The sequence below is a fragment of the Xyrauchen texanus genome, chromosome 10, assembly GCF_025860055.1.
Source record: "Xyrauchen texanus isolate HMW12.3.18 chromosome 10, RBS_HiC_50CHRs, whole genome shotgun sequence".
NCBI lineage: Eukaryota > Metazoa > Chordata > Actinopteri > Cypriniformes > Catostomidae > Xyrauchen > Xyrauchen texanus.
The window spans coordinates 33,566,125-33,591,449 of record NC_068285.1 but is presented as its reverse complement, the minus strand read 5'-3'; the positions used below and the strand labels follow the sequence as shown (position 1 = coordinate 33,591,449).

General features: G+C 38.7%; 1 protein-coding gene across 1 annotated transcript; it reads left to right on the top strand.

Annotated features, from left to right (window-relative positions):
• The first annotated feature begins 1,006 nt into the window (after positions 1 to 1,006).
• LOC127650565 (stathmin-2-like) lies at positions 1,007 to 24,926 on the top strand. The gene is made up of 5 exons (XM_052136065.1): positions 1,007 to 1,278; positions 10,710 to 10,805; positions 11,462 to 11,637; positions 19,580 to 19,771; positions 22,174 to 24,926. Exons 1-5 carry the CDS (start codon positions 1,260 to 1,262, stop codon positions 22,231 to 22,233), a joined length of 543 nt encoding a protein of 180 aa, XP_051992025.1. The 5' UTR covers positions 1,007 to 1,259; the 3' UTR covers positions 22,234 to 24,926.
• Positions 24,927 to 25,325: the final 399 nt, after the last annotated feature.

Below are 25,325 nucleotides of genomic sequence, written 5' to 3'. Positions count from 1 at the left end.
GTATTTAAGATATCAATAATCCTTTCACACGCCTACATCTGCCGGTGTTTACATTATACACATAAAGTTTGAAGTAAATCGTGTAACAATAAGTGGGTGATTTTAAAGCATTTTGAAAGTGACACACTTCCTTCTGCCAGTTGGTGGCGCTATAACTTTGACTCACAATAGTCACATCCATGCGATCGGCCTCTTACAGCGAACACACCGCTGAAGTTTCATCGAGATCAATTAATGTGCAGAAGTTATAACACTCTGACTGTTTCTCGTTTCTCGCCATCATTTCGTTTCCTCGCCACGGCCAAACCGTTAGAGATATCAAAAATCTGCCGGCAATTTTTCATGCTCAATGTCTTGACATCATGCTGACCGAGTTTGGTGGCGATTGGTGGAATTCTCTGGGAGTATTCCAAATTCCATTGCGTGCGTTTTTCAAACAACCCTAAATAGACGGTTTCCTGTTGGTCTGGGGTAAAAAGTAAAAGTATGAAGGATATATGAAACGATGAGATCTATATGTGTACCGAGTTTCATATTATTACATGCAAGCGTGTTTGAGTTATAGACCAAGATTTCGGACCCTGTTCCGCCACGCCCGGGTACCAGCTTCAGCCCGGCCCTAATGACCGCAGGTTCTGACCCGTGTGCAAAGTTTCAAGAGTTTTTGAGCATGTTAAGAGCCCCAAAAGTGCCCCGTAAGTCGTAATAATAATAATAATAATAATAATAATAATAATAATAATAATCCTAACGAAAACAATAGGGTCCTACGCACTTTGTGCTTGGGCCCTAATAATAACATCATGAAAATGTGTGCTTCATAGTCAACTGTATAAAGGTCCATATAGGCCTACTGTATGCAAATTCCCATAGGTTCTTCCAATATTCACAGCCTCTTGATGTAGTCTACTTGCTACCCCATAAATGGTTAGGGCCTATAAATCATTGAAAACTACATGAACAGGCTGCACCACTGCTGCAAAACGGGGGGAGACACAATTAGTCATCTTGAGCTACACACCGTTGACATCCTCCTGTACATTAGACTGATCGGTGAGCGCGCGACAGCCTTTCACTTGCGCGTGAAGAGACAAACAGCAGCCAATCTGATTGTACACACGCACGCTCACAATCCCCGGACTCTCGCGCACTCTTTCCCATAGTGCGCCGTTCTGCTGACTCAGTGCCTTATTAGAGCGAACAGGTTCCTCGCCACCGAACACAGCTGAGACGCACCAACCATCGCAACGACTACAGCCATGTCCAAAACTGCAATCGGTAAGACAAACCCTCATGTCGTTTTGCATCCTGGACTGTTTCTCTGCGATGCAGTTTAAAGGATGCTGAGAGATGCGCGCGAAGGGGTAGATGAGACTCTGATCGCACAATAGAGCCTCATAGGCTGATGCTTTTGAAACGAAATAAAAAGGTTTCACCTACTCACTGGGATATTTAAGGACTATATGTCTGCTGCCTTCTTTTAGACCCAGGCTGTTTTATTTTCAAAGATGGCATTTTAGGTGCACGCAGGGTGACTTTTCCCACAGAAAAGGTGGTCTTCATTCATTAAAACAACAGCCAATTGTGTTATAATAGAGAATGCATTGTAGAAAACATATTGGATTGTTTTATATGCTTTAATGGTGACAGTGCACCTGCCGGTTCATGCATCTTCAGCATAATGCAGAAGGACCCCACCCAAGCTCGCGCTCTGTTTCAACCTTCAGAAAATCCAATAAAGCTTGACAATGTCGAATTCAGAACAGTTCAAAGCTTTTGACAGTCGCTTTACCGGATTTTTCAAGCCATCTTGAGATATTAAATTAGATGTAGCTGTAGATATTGTCAAACAAAGCTGTTATAATGAAATGCGACGTGTTGGTTAATGAAACAGGGCGTTTTTATCCACGTGGGTATGCTTGTTGCATGGGAAAAATCATTTAATTATTAGCAATTATCACAAATTACAGGGTGATTAATTGGTTGAAGTCACTGATTTGGGGCATGACTCATTAGCTTGTGAGTTTATCACAGACTACACACTGGCTGCACTTAGATTTACCTTATTTATGATGGGTAAATAATAAGAAAATGCATGGTTCTCACACCTTCAGTGCATTCCTGTGACATTCAGTCTCCAACCTAGATGTAATTATTTAACTGGCATAAGCTAATTCACCATTAAAACAAATCTTCTTGATGATTAAACTAATTATTTTATTTGAAATATAGGATCTTTGTGTGCATACTATCGGTCACACCGTTTCTAGTGTTGTGGCACCATATTAAAGGCAGACCGCAGTATAAAATGATTGATGTTTTAACTGGAAATATGTCAGGGCTGTGGTTGTCTCGCCGCCGAGTATGTCTCCGTGCTGTTGTGATGTTGAATTATGTTGTAGGCGGCAAAAGCGGGGCATGTAACATGCACAAGGTGCATGATGGCTGTATTTTCCAGACGCCTGCAGGGCAGGGCAATAGTGCACTGATGGACTCTGGGTGAATGTCTCTGTTCAAGCTGTCATGTCATTTGAAAAGTTCAATGACAGCTCACTGAAAGAGATCTATTATGGAAATTCAGTTATGTACAGTTAATCTTGACATGCTATACAGTTATAAGGGGCAGTGTCTGTAGATATTTCATTTCATTTCACAAAACACATAAGAAATGTCCTGACAAAGGCCTGTGGGAATACTTCTGCTAATGAGAAAGACCTTGCCAGTCAATATAATCAATCCACTTAGAATATTTATAGGGCTTTAAATCCTGTCAGAAAGACCTTGTTGCATTTATCAGCAACATAACCCTCCAAAGCAATCCAGATCAAAATAATAATCAAGCTTTGCTGTGCAAGATAATGTCAGTTAAGTCTTAAGTCTATGCATAATCACTTGCTCATTATGGTGTCATATTGATGACCTGATATGACTCATCTTAAAGAATGATTGATTGACTTAGTTAATGAAAATTTTAATTGTGCATTTTCATTAATGATTGGTTAATTGGGTACAGTATAATGCCTGCCTGTCTGAATTGGCTTTATATAAAAAGAGAGCTGCCTGTTGCTTGTAGGAAAACCTTAAGTTCCAGGTCTTTGTCTTAAATCTCTTATTGATCTCCACATGTACCACCCATCCATGTTTATCATCTAAGATTACTGGATATGTGAGTGCAGAATGACTAATCAAGCCCCTTTAGTCTTTGGCCTATAAGTAACTAAAACAGTATGTGCTTAAATAAACATTCAGCATTGTTGCACTTGCAAAGCACTGGGGTGGGGCCACCCAAAGCTTTGTGAGATTTGTGATTTTCTGGGGTTTAATGACTGCTATATGAGAAATATATTTCATACAAACTAGTATCTGAAAGACCAAAACCAGAAGTAATTTTAATATAAATGTTACATATTGTATCAAGTGGTTGCAGTGTGAATGGATGTAATCATGGACTCTGTTGAACAGTGAAAGCTCAGCTTTGGGGACATCTGCCCAGCTGCAGTGGACAGAGCATGTGTGTGTGTGTGTGTGTGTGTGTATGTGTGTGTGTGAGAGAGAGAGAGGTGGGAGAGGCCATTATTGATTTCCAGGGTGGGCATATTGATGCATTATCAAAGAAACCACACAAAGAGTAGACATTTACATTGTCCATTGGTCCATGTTTCCGACTACAGATTTTAAGTTATGTACATTTCGTCTACTTTGTATTCAGTGGTAGTACAGATGTTTTCATGCATCAATACCACTGTATTTATTAAGGTATGATATATTAAGAATCAGTGACATAATGTGTAGATAAAATGCTGTGACCATTTGCAGTGACCAAATGGACAACCGTTTTTTAAATACTGTTTATTGTCTAGTATCAGTTAATCAGTATCAGTCAACATTGGCCACAATAGCTACAAGTCAAGCCAAGGGTGTGGTCCTAGGAGGGTGCTACAGTGGCTTCTCTTTCCTTATTACAAGCCTCTGGTATTTTCCTACTGATTCTCAATAAGATCAGAATATTGTAAGCACACAGATTCAGTCATCTGTTTGAGATTCTTTTCACATGCTCACCAGCAGTTTGACCTGAATTTTCCTGCTTCACTGAGCTGATTATCCTTATCTAACTTTGACTAGACAGCATAAGGAAAAAGCTTGCGGATATCTTTGAACACACAATATGAACACCAAATATCACCATGCAAAACCCCCATTGCCAACCCCTTACTTTACCAGCAGGAATGGTTTGCTCCAGTAATTACTAATTAACAGTGGTGGAAAGAGTGAACATTTTTTACTTAAAGGGCACCTATTATGGCATTTAAAAATGTTCCTAATATAGTTTTGGGAGTCCCCAACAACAGTTTTACATGCATGCAATGACAAAAACCACTTTTGTTGTCTTATAATATGCATTTATGTTTACCTGATTTGCTCACTGACTCCCAAATGATTCGTTCAACGACTCATTTTTCCAAACCCCTCCTTTGCGTGACGCTAATCTGCGGTGATTGGTCAGATGACCCAGTCAGTTGTGATTGGTATACTCTGTGCAAAGATTGTCGGAAACGGAACGCCCATCACCGCTTTGTAGTAAAAAAATCAAAATCAGAGAAGGAATTTGAGTTGATTTATGTTAGCGATCATAGCCCAAAGTTCGGTGGTGTCACAAACACCGACGAGGGCGTCTCTCTCCCTGTCCAGCGGCGATCGCACTCGCCCGAGTATTAATTGCCCTGATTGTTCACAGCTGCCTCTCATTGCCCCTGTCTATTTAAACCGTGCCTCTGAATTCCCTCCTCGCGAAGTCTTGTTAGCCCCGGCCACATTTCTGAGCGTTCTACCCGTTTTCTTGTTTATCTCGTGTACCAGTCTAGCCTGTTTCTCCCGACCTCGATAGTTTGCCGCCTGCCTTGTTTACTCTGCCTGTTCTCCGCCCACGATCATTCGCTGCCTGCCCTGACCCACTGCCTGTTCTTGCTACGAGCCTGCCCGTCCTCCTCTAACTGTGTGTGTCTGCGGACTCCGTCTGCTCGTCCCGAGTTGACACCTCCCCTTAAACCGCACATGGATCCCAACCAGCCCGAGTCCTCGTCACAGGTGGTAAACACCCAATCAGTTATTGTTTGCGTTATCCCAACGCATAAACATATTGGTAAAGCACTGCATTACTACAAGTTATTGCTCTGTTGTTTATGACAGCTCCAATAACATCGACAAACATATTGGAGACCTAGAAGCTGCGCTGAGCATAACGTACACAACACACACAAATACTTATTAAGCATGCTAAAAAACACATAAAAGCAACAATTATTAATAATACTTACAGGTTGTGATTCGGAGGAAGAAGCTGATCCAAATAAACTTGGTACTGAACCTTCCTTCAGTATCAACCGGCTTGCGAATCCTCACTTGAAAGCATTCATGTTCGTAAAGCAATCGTCATTAAAATGACGCGAACACAGCACAAGTTTCGGGCTATACTTGTGTGGTATAGTTGTAAATATAAACTCTAGCCACTGATTCTTCACATGCTCGTCCCTGGGCAGTGAAAAAAGGTCGCTTTTGATATGCACTTCAGAACACAGCGTCTTGTTGTCGACATGATGTTTTCAAGTTTTCCCTGGTGTCTGCGCGCGCAATGAGTGGGCGTGGCCAATTTAATAATTTTTCGTCTTGACATCACAACGAAAAGGAAAATGACTCGTTGGAAAAACGATTCATTAAATTGACTCAGAGTCGACTCCTACTTTTGAGAGATAATAACTTTTTTTACGGTGAACTTTCATATATAAAACTTTGCAGGATGTTTTTGTTCACTTAAATCTATGTTACACACTACATGAAAGGTAATTTTCAAAATTCCATAATAGGTGCCCTTTAAAGGTGCAGTATGTAAGATTCAGAAACCCTTGTTATTAATGACACCTGTGGCCATTAAGTGAACTGCAGCCAGCTACCTGTTGCTCGTGCTCGTGTACACAATCCATAGGGATGCGAGTGAGCAAAACGTATCCTACAAAGAGGCTGAACGTGATTCACCAACATCATGCTGACAGATGAGGTAGCATCATTACAATTACACAGTTATGATTGTATTACTACAAACTTTGAGAATGTATTTTATATTTGACTCTCCAGTGCTGGAACAGGGCTAAAACAAAGTGTGGATATTGGTCTGACTATGCAAGAATTTAGTTTGAAGTAATCACTTTTCTTTGCATGATACATGGACTGTATTTATACGATAGCCTACGCCAGCATTAGCTAGCTAGCCAGCTTTATCAACAGCTGTTAGCTAAATTTGGTGGATGATGACAGTAGCTGTTTATAAAATAGACTGTATGTTATAAATATGTTGACACAATTCAGTATTGATGTTATTCCATCACAACTGTCATGTTGATATATTGATGCGCTATTGTTTTATAATAATAGAATATATATATATTCTGTATAACCAAGTTACGTTACACTAATGAATGGGTCTTTATGCATTATCTTGAACATTGTCTAGAATTAATTGAATGTGTTTTTGTATTTTAACTTGCTGAATGATTAAAGATTAACATTGACATTAACCAGATTTTTAGTATAAAGAGAAGATTGTTGAAATTATTTGAACCTTTCGAAGCAAGTGTAACCGGTCCTGGTCACCCTGCTCTGAACGAGACTCAAACCGACGTCTCCGGCGTGGGAGGCGGGTGCGCTAACAAGGAGGCTAAAGGCTACAGCCTCTAGCGTCAGTCGCTAGTGCACCTCTTGAAGTCAGGAGAGTGAGGTTTACACACTGCACAGCTATCTACCAGCTGGCTCCCGTTACACAAGGTAGCTTGCAATTCCTCAGTGTTATCAGGCAAGCTCAAGTTAGCTAAAATTACACAGATCAATCCTTATGGCACTATATTTCACATGTTGGAAGTTATGTAAGCTTACCTAATAAGAAGAATGCCAATTCAGGGTCGGTTTTGATCCCCAAAACCGAACAAGGTCCCTACAGGAATCAAATTCCCTGCTGATGTTCACTCTAGTTTTTGCTCAACCACGATCACATTCCCGCTTAGCCAGATATCAGCTTCATCAGTAGATACATTTTTTTACTCTGAGTTTGTTTAGTAGTTGGTGTTGTGCTGGGAGCTGGACATTTGTTGGATTCCATCTCTAAGATAACATTACCTAGTGTTGCAGCTTGTTGTCGCTGTTGAATAGTGGAAGAGAAGCTACTGTCTGAGGCAAGGCTCTCAGGAGCGCACATAAATGCCATATCCTTTGGATTTTCCCGGCAATAGCTACCCACTCCCTTCACATGAAAATCAGTCTACAAGCTTTAATAGGCAACCTAGGAAGTAAAGGAAGGCTTGTTTTTTAAGTTGCGTTACAAGCCGTTGAAATATTGGCAAAAAAAAAGGCAAATAATACGTGAACATTTTTTCAAATTGCACCTTTAAATTAAATTACTGCTACTGAAGAAATAATTAATTTAGAGTACACATAGAAGTACTGAGATATATTATGACTCAAGTAAGAGTAAATAACTAATTTTCCAAAAAACTTTTCAAGTAGTTACATAACAAGTTACTTTATGAAAATTATATTATATTTATTATATACACTTCCATTTTTCTAACACAATTTTAGTTCTTAATCTAAATGGATGCTTCTTTTCACCAATGATGCATTAAATTGTTCAAAAATCATTAATTGCAAATTATTATTACGTTTTGAAATAATTGCTTTAAGTGTTATTTATTCAATTTTTCTTTACCCATGATGGCAAACATATACTGTGTCACCTATTCCTTAAGCATTCTAAAGTGCTTATTTGGTACTCAAGAAAATTGTCTTATTATTGGAACAATGAAAATGGTTGCACTACATGCGGAAATCACAATACAGTGTTTTTTTCCCCCATTTGCTGAGGTATTGAGTTCTTACAACTTGCAAGTCAAAATTTGGATTTAAAAATAGGCAAAAAGAAACACATTTCTCCTGAAATTCAATTTTCTCATAAAGTCTATTGTTTTAGAGAGATGAAATCTATTTCATCCATACATTACTGGGGAGGGAAGTGGACGACCCAGATGCACAACAAAAAGACAATTAAATCACAGTCTCTAGTTTAAGAAACAGACTCCTCACAGGTCCTAAACTAGCAGCTCCTAAATGCCAAAGACCTGCATTGCTGCAAGATGATTCTTGGAGAAACATAACATTTTAAGAATAAAACTTGTTTTTAAACAGAAAAAAGGCCATTTGCAACATTCTAAACGTGTCTAAATCGTCTCTAAACTACATAATGTGCATTGTGACTAAAACGTTCCTATTTCATGTTTATTCTCATTCACATATGTCCAGATATTTTGGCTATTGAGTTAACATACTGTACAAAAGTAATATAATGCTATATCAAGGAAATGTATCCTCTATGATATTGCAGCAATTATCCATATATGGAATAAGATTATTATGCAACCTGTTATTTTCTCCATAACAACACAAATAAACATTTCACAGCGTTGAGTGAGAGATTTGATTGATTCAAACACTAAAAATGGTTGTTCTGTATATGTATTATTGTATTACAGTTGTAATAATAAAGTCTTAATAGACATTATGGTTATTTAACATATTGAGATGTTATTATGTAAATTGTAGCATTTGGTTACATTATGTTTTGTGATTTCTCATACCTTCTTTATATAACATCCATCACTTGTGCACTTTTGGCCTCTAGCGGGTGAGGCTTTTCAGAAAGATAAACAGCAGAACAGGTCAGGGAAGTACAGTACATTACCGTGGGTGAGAGTGTTACCTGCTAGGACACTTTATTTTCAATAAGAGGGGCGAAAGGTTGTGGAATTTAAAGTGGGAGCACAATACCGAACTGATGCGGATTGATAGAAGCGGAGAGCCCGTCTGTGTACATGATGGTGTGAGGAACCGGATGGCGGAGAAACAAATTATGTTCAGTGAAAAGTCAAAGAAGATCGTAATGTATGTAATTGTAACTATATTAGATATTATTAATAAAACATTGCGTGGGCATTTTTTGCCCAACATATTTTGAATTTCAGGGATATTTTTGTATAGTAGTCTTAGAGAAGTCTTGGAGAAGCTAGAGAAGAGAGGACACCGGCGCCAGTTTATGCGTTGCACCGCACACAACATGTTTTAGTTTATAAACAGATTGATTTCTTCAGAAATATTATTAATTTTTTTGTACTTTGTAATTGTAGTGAAAAATAACTGTAGCGAAGTTGAATACTTCATTTTTAATCAACTCAAGTAAAAGTACTATTATTTATTTATACTTAAAAAAAGTAGAAAATGTGAAAAATTTTCTCAAGTACTATAACAAGAGTAGTTGTAATTTGTTACTTTCCATGTCTGCTAATTTAAGCCCCCTAAATGACAAGCAGCATGCTTGAGGGCTTCTAGTCCTAGTGGGAGTGAACACAGTGATTCTCTTTCCTCATTCTCTTCCTAGTTTTTGCCATCCTCTATTTGTGAGGAAGGATTAATAAGCTTGCTAGTGAGTGTGGAGGAGTTGATCAGATTTTTCCAGGCGCCCTTTTGGCGGAGAGCAGCTGGAGAAAGTAGGTTGGTGTTGGTTATAATTTAACATTTAAATAGATTCATAAATGCTGTTAAAAACTTTGTTCATTGTTAGTGATACATAACCATTAACTAATGCTAAAGAATACATCCTTATTGTAAAGTGTTTCCATATTTGTTATGTTTTAAGCGTAGTCTAACATAAAAGTTGCTTAAAACAATGGCACAATTTGCCAATGGGTTGAGAAAAATACTTAATTCAAGATTTATTCTTATATATAGCGAAGGTTTGCTTTTCAAGTAAATTCATCTTGTTTTCAGGATGTTGAGATATTTAAGTGTAAAACAACGCAAAAAAAAACAAAAAACAACAACAACAACAAAATAAACTTTAAGATATCGATTTTTTTGCAGTGTTAAAAATAAAATTTTGGGATGTGGATTAGTTCCAGTTTGAACAGCCATCTCGTCTGTCTCGTCTTGAGTCTGCTTTGATCTTGCCAACTCACTTGTTCACTACCCACAACTCACTACCCACACACACCCCCAGTAGTGTAGTCTGGGTAAAATGGATTTCAATAAATAATGTAACACATAGATGATGGTTAAAATAGTGGGGGATGGGTGGATCTTGTGGTGAACATTGTATTTTAGGAAACCAGAGCATGTGAGGACACGGATGCTGGTTTGTCCTTAGAAAGCACAGAAGAAAATCCATTTTTCCTTGTCAACATGTTCCAAACCAGGGACCCCTAATATTTTTTTCAGAAGCACTCTATGATAAATAATATTGACAAACATGATTACATTATGCTAAACTAGTATTTATTTAATTTTTTTAAACCTTTTGCCATGTTCTAGATTCATTATGCCATTAATTGTCTGAAAAAGAGATTTACATTTGTTTAATGAATGATTTTACCCAGCAAATCACCCCAAAATGAAATAAAAGTCTTCTTAAACCATTTTTAAAAATTCTAAAGATTTTAACAAATTAACTACATTTAGGAAAAACATTTGAATAAACATATATAATATTTCTATATTTTTAAATACAATTTGATATTTTATATCAGTCCTCAGGCTCTAGACGTTTTTGGTTATTTTCTGCAACATTAGAGATGCAATCTCGAATAGTATATATATATTTTATGTATCCCCCACAGCATACAAAGAGAAGATGAAGGAGCTGTCACTTGTCTCCCTCATCTGCTCCTGTCTCTACCCAGAGGCACGCAGCAATCTGATGGGAGAGTTTAAAGGTAGGAAATGAAAATATTATATTAGTAATGAGAAATTGTGAAGAAGAATTTACAATAATGCTATTTGGTTTAAAGGGACAGTTCACCCGTAAATGAAAATTCTGTAATCATTTACTCACCTGACTTATTCTCTTCCATGGAACACACAGGGAGATGTTAGGCAGCATGTTTGTCTCAGTCACCATTCACTTCCATTGCATGTGTTTCCACACAATGAAAGTGAGTGGTGACTGAGGCTAACATTTTGTCTAACATCTCCATGTGTGTTCAAAGTATGAAAGAAGACATATGGGTTGGGAACAACATGAAAGTTTAAAAATTTGGTGAACTATTACTTTAAGGTTCTCATTTTGATTTAATTTCATAATATAACTCTTTATTGCCCTTTATATGGCCTATGTACTGTTAAGCAATATGAAAAATTTGTTAGACATTTTCACAGCTAAGATGGATCAATAAATGCATGATAAATGCTCTGGATGTCTGTATAACAAAGTTATACAAGCTCATTTCATGAGCAGAAGCCAGTTTGTCCATTTGACTTCTTGCATCCGGATGTTCAAAACTCACCAGTGTGCAGATGAATCTTTGTTGCCTGACATACTGCAGTCTCTATATAATGGCTATCCATCTCACTTTGTGTCTTGCATGCTCAGACATGGAGGTTAAACCCATTAATAAACGGGCTTCTGGCCAGGCCTTTGAGGTCATCCTTAAGCCACCCTCACCCACGACTGTTGGAGGCTACAGCATCACTTCTCCTCCCAAGAAGAGGGATGTGTCACTGGAGGACATCCAGAAGAAGTTGAAGGCAGCAGAGGACAGGAGGAGAGTAAGTGACCTACAGTTCATACAAACAAATTGTACATACAGGTGTTATTTTGTAACACAGCTCTCTGGAATACTTGATTCTATTGAGCTAAACTTTATAATTGACTGTTGTCCAATGCAGTATTTCCTACATACCTGTGCAAGTCTCTTTCTTGTCAAATACCGTAACAGAATAATTCCCACTCAAATCAAAATGTCATATCCATTTATTAATTATTTAAGTAGCCACGAAATACATAAATGTATATTAAGCCAGTCATTATCGCAAAATAAACCTCTTTAGGGTGGTGACTCCTTGGCTATGGAAGTAAATTCAAAGGTAAAGTCTTTGTAGCATAAAAGCATGTTGAATTGCTCTAATAAAAAAAAATGCATTGTATTATCAGTGCTTGCATTTAAATGTGTTGAATTTACAGTGCTTGCATTTAAATTTGTTGCATTTAAAGTGCATGCATTCTGGGAGGCTAAAATTTAACATGGTTGTATTTTTAAGCATTGAATATTAAATTTGGAAACATTTCACAACTAATTTCATTATTCAATAAATTTTTCTTCGACAGGTAAAATTCAGCCCGTTCAATTTTGCTAAACAAAATTTGCTTCCTCAAATTCAGTGGTTCAAATTTAGTTGGAAATTCAACCTTCCACATCCGGGAAATGCTGGAAAAGCAGCAGAATACTGATGCACAATCTCAACCTGGTGCTATTTGTTCTCACCAGTAGATGCTGATATGCAACTGGTGTTGACTGCTGAAGACCAAAGCTACAGGTAGAGAGAACAGCTGTGTATGTTTTTAGAATTTGTTTTTCAATTTGAAAAGAAATGAGCAGAATCAAGAGAAAAAGAAAATTAAATAATATATTACAATAAAAATAATAAACTAATGAATGAAAAATAAATTAGGCCTTACTTTGTGCATGAATTGGTACAAAGTGGCTGCATGATATTGTAATCAATTCAGAACGAATGATGTGGATGTTATACCGTATCAATGGGGAAATCTTGGTCTTCCCACATTCAATTCAGAAGGAATGATGTGGATGTTATACCGTATCAATGGGGAAATCTTGGTCTTCCCACATTCCTTCTCTTTACAAACTCTCGTCTTCCTCTCTGACACCGAAGGGCATTGTCACGTGCACATTGTCACTTCCACTGCACTATTGTGCACATGAAATAAGCCTGCCAACACGTAAACCTCTTTATACTTTTTATATAATCTTCTTACACCCAAGAAGCTCACACCCACAATAATTGATATCCTTGTTGCTGTTATGCACCGCTGTCTAATTGTCATTAAGTTGTTGCAGGAATAACATAATGGTTTAAAAAAAAGTTTAATTTTTACCACGCTCAGTAGTCTGGCCACCCACCCCCTCGTGTACCGTTCCGGCCTTCATAGGTGCTCGCTAACAGCACTTGCCCCTACAGTCTGTTAAGGCTAAATGGGGGATCTTTATCTTTGTGTGTATATATTAATGTATTTATTATGTATTATCTTTTCTTCGATGCTTTCAGCAATCTGATATGAGTCCAGTAAATTGTTGTTGATTGGCTGTGAACAATAAGCCTTTCAATGACTGCTGCAGAGGCTCAGAAAAAGATAAAATATTTTTACCTCTTGGGTGCACGAGAACTGCTTGCGTGCCACCTCCGTGCCACTAGCAAAACCGCTTTCTGCATGCCTCTCATTGAAAATTAAGTAGATACTCGCTCTTGTTGCATCCCGTGTGTAATGGCCTTTAGAACAGTTGTATTTACAGTGTAGACAGCCTCAAGCCTGGCGCATTGTGCACCTGGTGTAGAAAGTAACATTGATCATAACAGCCAATTGGTCAGAAGTCGGAAGGATAGGGTCAGCCTATTACTGCTCATATGTGGCTGTTGTTTGTGTGTTGGATATTAAGTACTTCAATAGAGACAAAACGTTATCAATTATCTGCTGAGCGGAACAAACCAATTTGGTGAGAAGCACGACACAACATGACCCATTTCAATTAATTTCAGTTACCTCCACCTCAGAGATAGTCAGCCCATGCATCTTGTCACGTGGCTCGCTGTGCATGACACCACGGAGACTCATAGCATGTGGAGGCTCATGATATTCTCTGTGATCCACGCACAACTTACCACACACCCTATTGAGAGCGAGAAACACTAATCGCGACCACAAGGAGATTACCCTCCTCATTGTTGCTTAGGCACACCCTGGGTCCAAACTTGTAACTCCAGTGTCAATAATCGGTGCGCTACCTAGGCCCCCACCACATTTGTGCAAAACATTTGTAATTTACCTCCCTGGAAATGTTTAAAGATATATTTGTTACGCTTGGTGTGGAAGCAGGAGAAGGCAGACTGATGTTTAGGATCCAAACGCAGTTTATTAATAAGCAAAAACAGAAGTAAACAAACTCAGGAACAAACGAAAAGTCCACGATGGGAAAAGACTAAACTCAAACACAAAAATACACACAGGTGAACACAGGTTGACAAAACATCCACGAAGGGCAGGATTACCATGAACGAACGAACGAACGAACGAACGAACGAACGAACGAACGAACGAACGAACGAACGAACGAACGAACGAACGAACGAACGAACACGGGTGACAAAGAGTAAACATATGCACGGACATGAAACATCAACATTCAACTTACAACGATAGACAAGGAGTGGAAAACACACAGGGTTTATATACACAGACACAGGAGGATCACAAACGACAAACAGGTGCAAACAATGACACAATAATGGTAGTGAGAAGATCTGGGAATTGTGGGAAGTGTAGTTTTACACACGGACAGTGAGACTCAACAGGGAAAACGTGACATGTAATAGGATCGGTGAAGGGTGACACGGAAAACATGGGGCAGACAAACACAGGAACGTGACAATATTCATCCTAATTAACAACATAAATACATTTTGTTTTGTAATAGTTTTGTGCAGAACGATTGTGTATTTATTTTACACAAGCAATGCTTCGTTCATCAGGTGTGCATTTATGTGCATTTGTAATGTTTAATTTTCACAAATTGCTGTGTGGGTCGAGATGAAAGCTTCCAGGATCAATGAACACAGTGGAGGCTATATAATGCCATTAATTGATTATAACTTACCTTGTTATTGCAGACCGGCAAACAAGGAGGCATGTGAAACATGCGTTTTAGGGACATTCACCAATTAAGAGGTCTGCTCTGTACTGGTAGAGGTGATAACGGTGACAGAAATGTGGAGCTGAACTATGCGTGGTGTGGGCAAGAGCGCTCTTTGGTGTCAGAAAGGAATTTACACTTTTCTGCTCTCTCTGATTTTATTTAATCTATTCATCCATTTATATGTCTATTTTATGCATTATTATTATTATTAACAACAACCTTGGCTGGGTTTCCCAAAGCACTAAGTAGTACATTAGAAGCACTTAAGTAGTTTCCCAAAAGCATTGTTATCTAAGTAGTTCGTAAAAACGTTCATAAATTAACGCTCTTTAACCGCTTTCAATCCATTAAGTGCAATTTAAACATATCTTTCTGGCATCTTTCACAGTTTATCAAAGGACATTTAATAAATTGTATTAAAATATTTTGATAATTGGAAAGTCATTGTAATCTATAGGTCTAAATTTACAAGACACGTAATACAGTATAACATTACATTAGCCTTCACTGATAAGCATAATTGTAATGGAAATAGAAAGATGAAATGTTCTTATTAAACAGATTATTTAAGAAGATGTGAGTAAGGTGACCACGCATATTAAAACTTAAATAAATAATTAAAATGTGGGTAACAGAGGAGATTTGAGAGATTAGAGAGATTCCTTCTCTCTTCCTCCACCTCTTCTTCCATCCACCAATGGCTGGTTCAAATTGGCTCGCCTATAGTCTTTTTACAAGGAGGTAACAAATGGCATGATGCATAATAATGCCTAATTTATTTAATTAAATTCTGTAATAGTTAGGTAATACATTTTGGCGCCTCGACAAGGTTACAAACAATGTCCATGTTTGTCAGTATTTCCACCTTATTTTCATTTTGAGAAGACAAACACTTAAACATACTGGCCAAAGTGATCAGCACCTTTGGACTGGATGGCTCCCGTAATGAAGCACTTTAGTTCAGCTTCATAGCAAGCTCTCTACCTGCTGGTTTAGGAAACAGGTGTTACTCTATCGTAAAATAAAGAGCAACATCAGTTAAGAGGATCGTTAAGCTAAAGTTGCAACGTTATCGGGAAACCCAGCATTTGTCTATTAAGATGCTCTTATTTCTGTAGGATTACTCCAGAGCACTCGTAAATCTATGAGCATTTTCAAATACTAATTAAGTTATGATGGCTTTGGGAAACAGGAGGCAAAACTAAGATGAATCGTAAGATGTATTCTATGATCTAGGCTTACGATGCTTTTGTGAAACGAAGCAAAGATCTGCGCAGTGCACTAACATCTGCAATTAAAAACTTGCAATTAGAAATTCGAACCCATTCACATGTGAGCGATAAGATTTCACATGTTGATAGCGTTGCAACAAAGAAACTTGTAAAATGCATCTGATACAGTATATATAATTACTGGTGAGCTATCGCAAAATCTTGGACACATATTCTGGGTAGAAGTAATGTTCCCTCTGCAATGTGCACAGTGCCCTGTCAATCAGCTGTGCTCAAGTGACGCAATACATAATTTAATGAGCTGTACGCAAAAACAAGAACAAACATGATCAAATAAAATGCTAAATTATTCTGTTTGCCCAACAAGTCATCCGTGAGTCCTTTATCTATATGTGTGACTTAAAGAGAACTTTAACACAGTAACACTGAATTCAACTTGTTTCATGGAGAAACACCATGTCATGTGTTCCTCTAATAGACAATTCATATTTGTAGTTGACAGATAATAACTTAATGAATATGATGTATAATGAATGTTAATAAAAAGAAATATTAAAATGGTGTTTACTACAAAGCAGGGAATTGGAAAATGCATATTCTTTGGTGTGTTGGAGTTTCAGAAATGACTAGAATTTATCTTAACGTGAATATTAATAGTAAGTGTCATTATTATTTCAAAATGTGGTATGGATATGGGATTGATTATTTTGCACTCTCTATATTTAAGTTTCTGTACTTGTAAAACACTAAACAATTAAGTCAAGTATGTTTGAAGGAGAATTTAATTTAGTCAGTGCTAAGGTTTTGTCTCAGTCTCAAACAGCAAGAAATGGCTACAGACCATTCACAGTGTAACATCTGAGGTTGATTCTACTAACCACCAGAGGGATCCCTCTCCTGAAAACTGATCTTCACCCATTTCTTCAGCTGCCCGTAACTCTCTCTCTCTGGAACTGCCATCTCCAGTCACCTTTATTCCCTCAAGGGCTTGATTAGCCTGATTAAGGGCCGGGTGTGCAGCATCATGATCTGGCCCTGCCCTCCTCCCTGCCACATCAAGATTGGACTATTTCATATGGAGAACATGTATGCCTGTATGTCATAAACTCACCCAATCATGCTCTTATCCTGGGTCATCCTTGGCTGGTCATCCACAATCCTTCTATATCCTGGAACCAGTGTGAGCTCACAAAATGGCCAAGTTTCTTTTATAAACATTGTGCTACATGCCTTGTCTTAAACCAGCATTGAAAGCCATTTATTCCAAACAGTAATCATGATTCCTGAGGAGTATGCAGAATTCATTAAGTTTTTAGTAAAGTCAAAGCTTCTCAACTTCCTCCTCACTGTCCATGGGACTGTGCCATTGAACTTCTACCTATTACAGCTCCACCGAGAAGCAAGGCTTATCCATTGTCATGCCCCGAGACCGTAGCTATGGAAACATACATTGAGGAAGCCCTTATCTCCGGTTACATCCGTTTCTCCATCTTTCCAGCAGCTGCAGGCTTTTTCTTTGTGTAGAAAAAGGATGGAGGTCTATGTCCATGTATCGACTATGGAGGAATGAACTCTGTCACCTTGAAATACCGTTCCCCTCAGCCCTTGAACAACTCTGTGAGGTTAAGATTTATACTAAGCTCGATCTAAGAAGTGCTTATAACCTCATCAGATCAGAGAAGGAGACGAGTGGAAAACTGCATTCATCACCACCACTATGAATATCTGGTCATACCATATGGGCAGAGGAGACCCCTACCAGCCACTGAAACGCGGCAGGGCCAGAGACCGTGAGCAGGGAGGGACTCACTGCCGACCACCTGGAGCGGGAGAACCGCTGCCAGGGGTGGGGGAGACCCCCTCTGTTGGACGGAACACGGTGGGGCGTTCCGTCCAACAGGGGGTGGAGGACTGCCTCCGATCCGCACGGGAGGCGTGGCTGTCATCCACTAGAGGGTGGAGGAGTGGCCGGAGACCAAGCTACGGCATATCGGTGAACCGGCGTGTAAGTGTAAACTATTATTTATATTGTCAAGCCTCCTCCTTTCCATTGAACTGTTTTACACTAACTATGTGAAGTCTTGTCAAGTGTGTGCACAATCTAAGACCCCAGGGAACTGCCCACAGGATTACTCCACCACTGCCAATACCCCAAAGACCATGGTCCCACCTGTACATCAATTTTGTCACCGAAATGCCAAAATACACCACCATAATGGGAATTATTGACTGATTCTCAAAATCATGTAGACTTGTCCCTCTCAAGGGTTTACACATGGCTATGGAAACTGCTAATGCTAATACCAGAAGACATCATGTCCAATCGAGGGTCACAGTTCACATCCTGAGTTTGGCAGGTGTTCTGTAAGCAATCCAATGATCCAAATATATCAGTACAAGTATTAAACATTATTCTCTGATAAACTGTGAAAATGTGAGAAAGATACATTGAAGTAGCGCTAATGACTTTCAAAGCCCTCGTTAATTTATGTTACGTTTTTACTTAACTATTTTGATGCTTTTGGGGAAACATGCCATAGAGATGAAGTACTACTTTAGTGATACTAACGTTCTACTTAGTGCCTCTGGAAACCCAGCCATGGACAAATAGATGAAAGGAGACATAAAAGTTTCCAATTCGGGACTGGTCACCCTACTACATTATACGTAATGCCTACCTACACAGAAATCAGAACCAGAAATCAAAACGTGCACAGCTGTTCTCTCTACCTGTAGCTTTGGTCTTCAGCAGTCAACACCAGTTGCATATCACCATCTACTGGTGAGAACGACTAGCTTCAGATGAAGATTGTGCATCAGTATTCTGCTGCTTTTCCTGCAGTTCCTGGATGTGGAAGGTTGAATTTCTAACCAACTGAATTTGAGGAAGCAAATTTTGTTTTGCAATATAGAATGGGAAAAAAATGACCTGATGAAAAAATGTAGATGGTATTTTCAAATTAACTGAATATTTTGCAAATGTCGAAAAGCTGAATATTTGTTAGTTAAATTAGTTGTGAAATGTTTCCAAATGAAATATTCAATGCTTAAAAATACAACCATGTTAAATTTCAGCCTCCCAAAATGCATGGATTGTAAATGCAATGAATTTAAATGCAAGCACTGATAATGCAATACACTTATTTTTTCAATTTGAGCAATTCAACATGCTTTTATGCTTCAAAGACTTTAGTCATGAATTTACTTCCATAAGTGGCTTTGTTTCATGGTCCTGATAGCCCTGTTGGAGTTTATTTTTGTTATAATGTGGCTGAATGCACATTATCCCATACTTATGTATCAGAATTTCTATTTGATATTTGTAATATTATATACTGAAGACCTCAGATATGAATCATTAAATCATATATATAATTCAGGTTCCACCCATCCTATAGATGAGGCACATGTTAAATGTTCATGTTTTCTGTTCATGTCATCTGTTTTTAGTTATGGCTAGTTTTCTTTCCCTGTAGGCAGGGAGTTCTTGATTATATACCTTATGAATTAATAAACAGATGTCATCCATCTCTCTCTGTTCTTCTGCAGTCCCAGGAGGCTGAAGTGCTTAGGGCCCTGTCTGAGAAGCGCGAGCACGAGCGGGATGTCATGCTAAAGGCCATGGAGGAGAACAGCAGCTTCAGCAAGATGGCAGAGGAAAAACTCAACACGAAGATGGAGCAGATCAAGGAAAACCGTGATGCGCTCATTGCAGCCATGCTGGAAAGACTGCATGAGAAAGTGAGAGTTCTCAGGGTTGCTTTGTTAGAAGCTTGAAGTCTTGATTTAATTTAATTTTCATTTTTATGGAGAAAGCATGAGATTTAGTGGTGTTTTCAAATTCCCTCTATCATCATTTACTCAGTACATAAGAAAATAAGAACAAATAACAAGCAGAAGCAGATTTTATTAAGGAAGGAAGGAAGGGTGGATGGACTGACTGACTGACTGACTGACTAATTGGAAGGAAGGAAGGAATATAGATCTTTGCCTATGTATAGGAAGGAAGAAAGGATGGGCTGAAATGACTGACAGACTGACTGACTGAATGAACTGACTGACTAATCGAAGGATGGATGGACTGGTGGAGGGATGGATGGACTGTTGGATGGATGGATGGAAGGAAGGACTGAAGGATGGATGGAAGGAAGTAAGAAAGGAAAGAAGCAAAGAAGGAAGGATGGATGGAAGGAAGGAAGGAATATAGATAGGAATGAAGAAAGGATGGGTGGTTGGATGGGTTGAATGGACTGACAGACTGACTGACAGAATAACTGAAGGATTGATGGATGGACTGATGGATGGATGGATGGAAGGAAGGAAGAAAGGAAAGAAACAAGGAAGGATGGATGGACAGAATGACTGACTGATTGGAAGGAAGGATGGATAGACTGAAAGGATAGACTGACTGACTGACAGAAGGAACTGACAGAAGGAAGGAAGGAAGGATTGAATGGACTGACTGGAAGGAGGGAAGGATGGAAGGAAGGAAGGAATGATGGATGGATGGATGGATGGAAGGAAGGAAAGAAGGATGGATGGATTGACTTAATGACTGACTGATTGGTAGGACAGATGAATGGATGGATTGGATTGGATTGGATTGGAAGGAAGGAAGGAAGGAAGGACAGATGGAAGGAAGGAAGTAAGGAAGGAAGGAAGGAAGAAAGGATGGATGAAAGAAAGAAAGAAAGAAAGAAAGGCTGGAGAGTTGGATGGATGTATTGGAAGGAAGGAAGGAAGGAAGGAAGGAAGGATGGATAGATGGATGGAAGGAAGGAAAGAAGGATGGATGGATTGACTTAATGACTGACTGATTGGTAGGACAGATGAATGGATGGATTGGATTGGATTGGAAGGAAGGAAGGAAGGAAGGACAGATGGAAGTAAGGAAGTAAGGAAGGAAGGAAGGAAGGAAGAAAGGATGGATGGATGGATTGGAAGGAATGAAGGATGGATGGATGAAGGGATGGATGGATGGAAGGAAGGAAGGAAAGAAAGAAATAAATAAAGAAAGAAGGATGGATGGGTTGAATGACTGACTGATTGGAAAGAAGGATGTATGTATGTATGGATGTATGGATGGATAAATGTCTATGGAGGAGATGCTTGAGTGTGCTGAATAAAGGAAGGAAAGAAGGTAGGAAAGATGGATTGACTGAATGACTGACTGATAGGAAGGACGGAAGGAAGGAAGGATGGATGATGGATGAAGCGTATGGACAGACTGACTGAAGGAAGAATGGATGGGTGGATGAAGGAAGGAAGGAAGGATGGATTGATGGATTGGATATATTGGAAGGAAGGAAGGAAGGAAGGAAGGAAGGATGGATGGATGGATGGACAAATGAATGGAAGCAAGGAAGGAAGGAAGGATCTAGTAATTCAACTATTAAAGGGTTAAAGGGTTAGTTCACCCAAAAATGAAAATTCTCTCATCATTTACTCACCCTCATGCCATTCCAGATGTGTCTTCAGCAGAACACAAACAAATATTTTTAGAAGAATATCTCAGCTCTGTTGGTCCACAAGGGAATCAGGTCACGCATCCTCTCGCGTGACGTAAGCGCAACTCGCACAGTCACGCAAGAACTGATGTGGTACAACCGGAAATGCAGCTCGATTTGTTTTCAAGAGAATGCTGTTCACAAGCTCCATTGGTTTTGCTCTCATTTAAACATGCCAGCGCGCTTATTGTCGTGTGACGCAGCATGAATTGATTCCCCTCATTAACGTGCTCTGGAGAGCAACTGGAAATGAACAATTATAGTGAAACAGACTTAAATATTGATCTGTTTCTCACCCAAAGTGATCATATTGCTATAGAAGACATTAATTTAACCACTGGAGTTGAGTGGATTACCTTTACTATGATTGTCTGAGCTTTCTCGAGCTTTAAAGTGCTGATCACCATCCACTTGCATTGTATGGACCTACAGAGCTGAGATATTCTTCTAAAAATCTTTTTTTTTGTGTTCTGCTGAAGAAATTAAGTCATACACATCTGGGATGGCCTGAGGGTGAGTAAATGATGAGAACATTTTCATTTTTGGGTGTCCATTTAATACTATTTTTCATTGGCAATACATCAACTTTAACATGTGAATTACTATGTTAATATAAATTAATTGATTTTCTTTCAGGAGAAGCACGCTCAGGAGGTGCGCAGAAACAAAGAGCTGATGGAAGAACTGACAGCATGAGCACATTGCTCTACCCCCACAATCCTATCATCCCAAACGCTCCTCCTCCCTTAGCTGTGACCCTCTGTCCCCCGAGGGACCTCCTCTCATCCTACCACTGCAGCCCTCTAGAGGAGTCTCTGGTGCACCACCCCCTGTCCTGCCCACCCTGCTCACCCTGCCCAGAGAAAGGGAATCTACCCTGCCCCGTTACCATCAGCATCCTCCCCTGATAGAGTCCATAAGACAAAAGTATAATTTTTTTTTTGTTTTGCTCAATTTTAAACCGAACAAATGAAAGTGGTTGTTGTGTTTTTTTGTAAATACTTCCTATTTGTTTTATATGAGATGATAAAAAGTATTGCGGTGTGCCATTTTATAATTTTCTCACTGTATCTTTCTCCTTTAGTGGATTTACTCGTTTACTCTCTCTCTCTGTTTATCAAATCTGCTACAGTTTATCTTGTGCCAGGCTTGGTGTTTGTTAATTTGCTGACTAGAAATGTCTTCTCTAAATCCTATGACCATGTTTGTGTCTCTTTGTCAAAGTGAAGAGAGTAAAGCCACAAAGGTACACACAATATAAATGACTCTAACAGTTAACTAGCAAAGCATTTACAAGACAACTCTTACTCCTTCTCTTTCTTCATACAGTCATGTAGTATACTGTATGTTCACAATACACAGACACACACTTACACACAGTGATGTGCACAGACCTCAGCAGGGACAGGGCTGAAATGATAAAAACAGATTTTTAACATTTTACTTATTTATTCATTTTGACTATTTCAGCATTGTTCTTGTATTATAAACATAATTTTTGTTGTCAAACTTGTTGACAAATAATAGCCTATTCTGTTATATTCCATACAAAAAGCACCATATTTAAAAAAAAAAAACATTTCTTCAGACATAGTCTGTGATAATCCCATGTTTTTGACTTGTGTCATAGTAAAACCATGGAAGTATCTTGGAGTAGTATGACATCATTCAGTACCATGATATCCCTGGTAATGGCACAGTGTCTTTTTTTGTTTCGTTATAGTGCTCTAATCTTTTTCTTGTCTCATCAATCTTTTCACTTCTCTCATCTCTGCAAACTCACTTTACCATTTTATCTCTGCTGCTTCCATTCTGACCTCGTCATGGTTTTGAATGGTTGCCCACATGTCCAAAAAATGGTAATACCATGGTCTCCTAGTTTAAAAAAATACCAAACTGGCTTTGCCTGAATCAGAAAGCTCCTTCAATTAATGGCAGTATTCTATAAAAGGCGTATTACATTTCTATCACTGAAAGGGATGCGACCGCTCCCATAATAATTAATAAAACTGTCTAAACTGCAGGTGTGCCATGTGATATCGGAAATGTGGTATCAGTCGAGAATTAATCTGTTGATGAATTTACAACACAACACAATTCACAGAGTGGACATTTTATCTGACCTGTGTTGGTTTGCATTTATAATTCTGCGTTGATGTGTTTGCGTCATTCTGTGAGTACTCAGCCAAAATGCTAACTTTCATAAATAAACAAAAGAAATGCAAGCAATGTAAGTTCTGGATTCAAAAGTATTTATTAAATTACTGTAGCATCAAACATGAGTTCAAAGTATGTAAACATGTTTAGTTACATATTATTTATTATACCTGTGGCCTGCATTGCAGGAAGAAAATAAAAAGGACATTCCTGCATGCTTGGTCTTGACTCGCTTAAATAATAATATATAAACATGTTTTTGCATACTTGACACAATGAACAGCTGATGCTCCATGACGCCACTTTGATGCTCCGGGAAAAATTAAAAGCAACATTTTTGCTCCCTCAAAGGGCACTTTCTGCGGGAGGGGACGCCACCCTAAAGCTTGTTCCAACAAAGTGAGAAAATGAATGGTCCCTTCCACAAGACGAATGGCACACTCATACAGTCCCATTCAGAGTACCCACTTCAAGGGCTCTGCACCTCGGAGTGAGTATGACATAGAGAATCACTTGTGATTAGAGCCCGCCCCCTATTTGCTGTAGCGCGCGCTGTTACTGGCACCTCTGTTTAATTTTCGTCTCATACGTCTCATAATAACGCATTGCTACTGTTATTGTGAGACTATTAGGAGATTTTAATTTGGATTTATTTTAACTATTTTAATTTAATTATTAAAATGTCTACTTTTTACCTTTAGATTTGTGAATGGAAGGGGCAGAGCCAGGGGCTCGCATCCCTGCTGCCCCGTTCTGTGTACGTCACAGTTTACACACTTTAAGGATATGCTCGGTGTGATTTATTAAAAAAAATAAAGACATGTTTCTCACGAGGAGCTTACTAAATCTGTGGTTTGAGCCACACAGAATCCATGTGACCATCTCTTGACTCTTATTTGACCATTTGAACTCGGTAACCTTCTCATTGCTTGAGACATGTTTGTTAGTGACTCTCTTATTCTAATCAAAGTGTGCCATAGGGAACCTAGATTTAACCTATACACTTGGGTTTGAAAGGGGGATATACAGACGTGGTTAAAATGGACACGACAGAATGATGTGTGTAAGTGTGTGTGTCCAGAGCAATGTGGTAGGACAGCGTTAGAATTTGCCAATTTTCTTGCATGAAATGTCAAACACCGGCCATACACACCTTTTTCTTCCAGCTGTGTGCTTTACTCCCTAAACACGTGTAACTTTGGGAACAAGCTGTGGTGAATAAAGGTTTTGGGATGAGAATATCTCTCTTTGGCTCCTTTTAATTTCAGACAAAGCTGTGTTTTCTTAATTAACATAAACATTTAATTAAATTATAATTTAACAACTTGTTGGAGAATCTGAAGTGTAACACCACAGATGACCAACAGGTGGCGATAAATTACTCTTAATCAAAATGTACAATTAAGGCATGTTGCATGAAAAAAAAGTCAAATGTATTTTATTAGTCCTTTTAGAAGACTATATTGCATACTGTGCAGTGTATACAATTAACACATTTCTTAAAAGTGGTACATTGCAAGTGAAACATTGTACAATATCAAATTATAAAAACAGTACAATGTTGTCACATGACCTCATAATGTTGAATTTTGTCTACTGAGGCTGAACCCTGTGTCCTGCCAGATATGGGC

What these genes read in the sequence shown, in the direction of transcription:
- LOC127650565 (XM_052136065.1), top strand. An exon ending in TCTGATGGGAGAGTTTAAAG is followed by an intron (nt 10,806 to 11,461) that starts GTAGGAAATGAA and finishes TTGCATGCTCAG; the next exon opens with ACATGGAGGTTAAACCCATT. An exon ending in CAGCAGAGGACAGGAGGAGA is followed by an intron (nt 11,638 to 19,579) that starts GTAAGTGACCTA and finishes GTTCTTCTGCAG; the next exon opens with TCCCAGGAGGCTGAAGTGCT.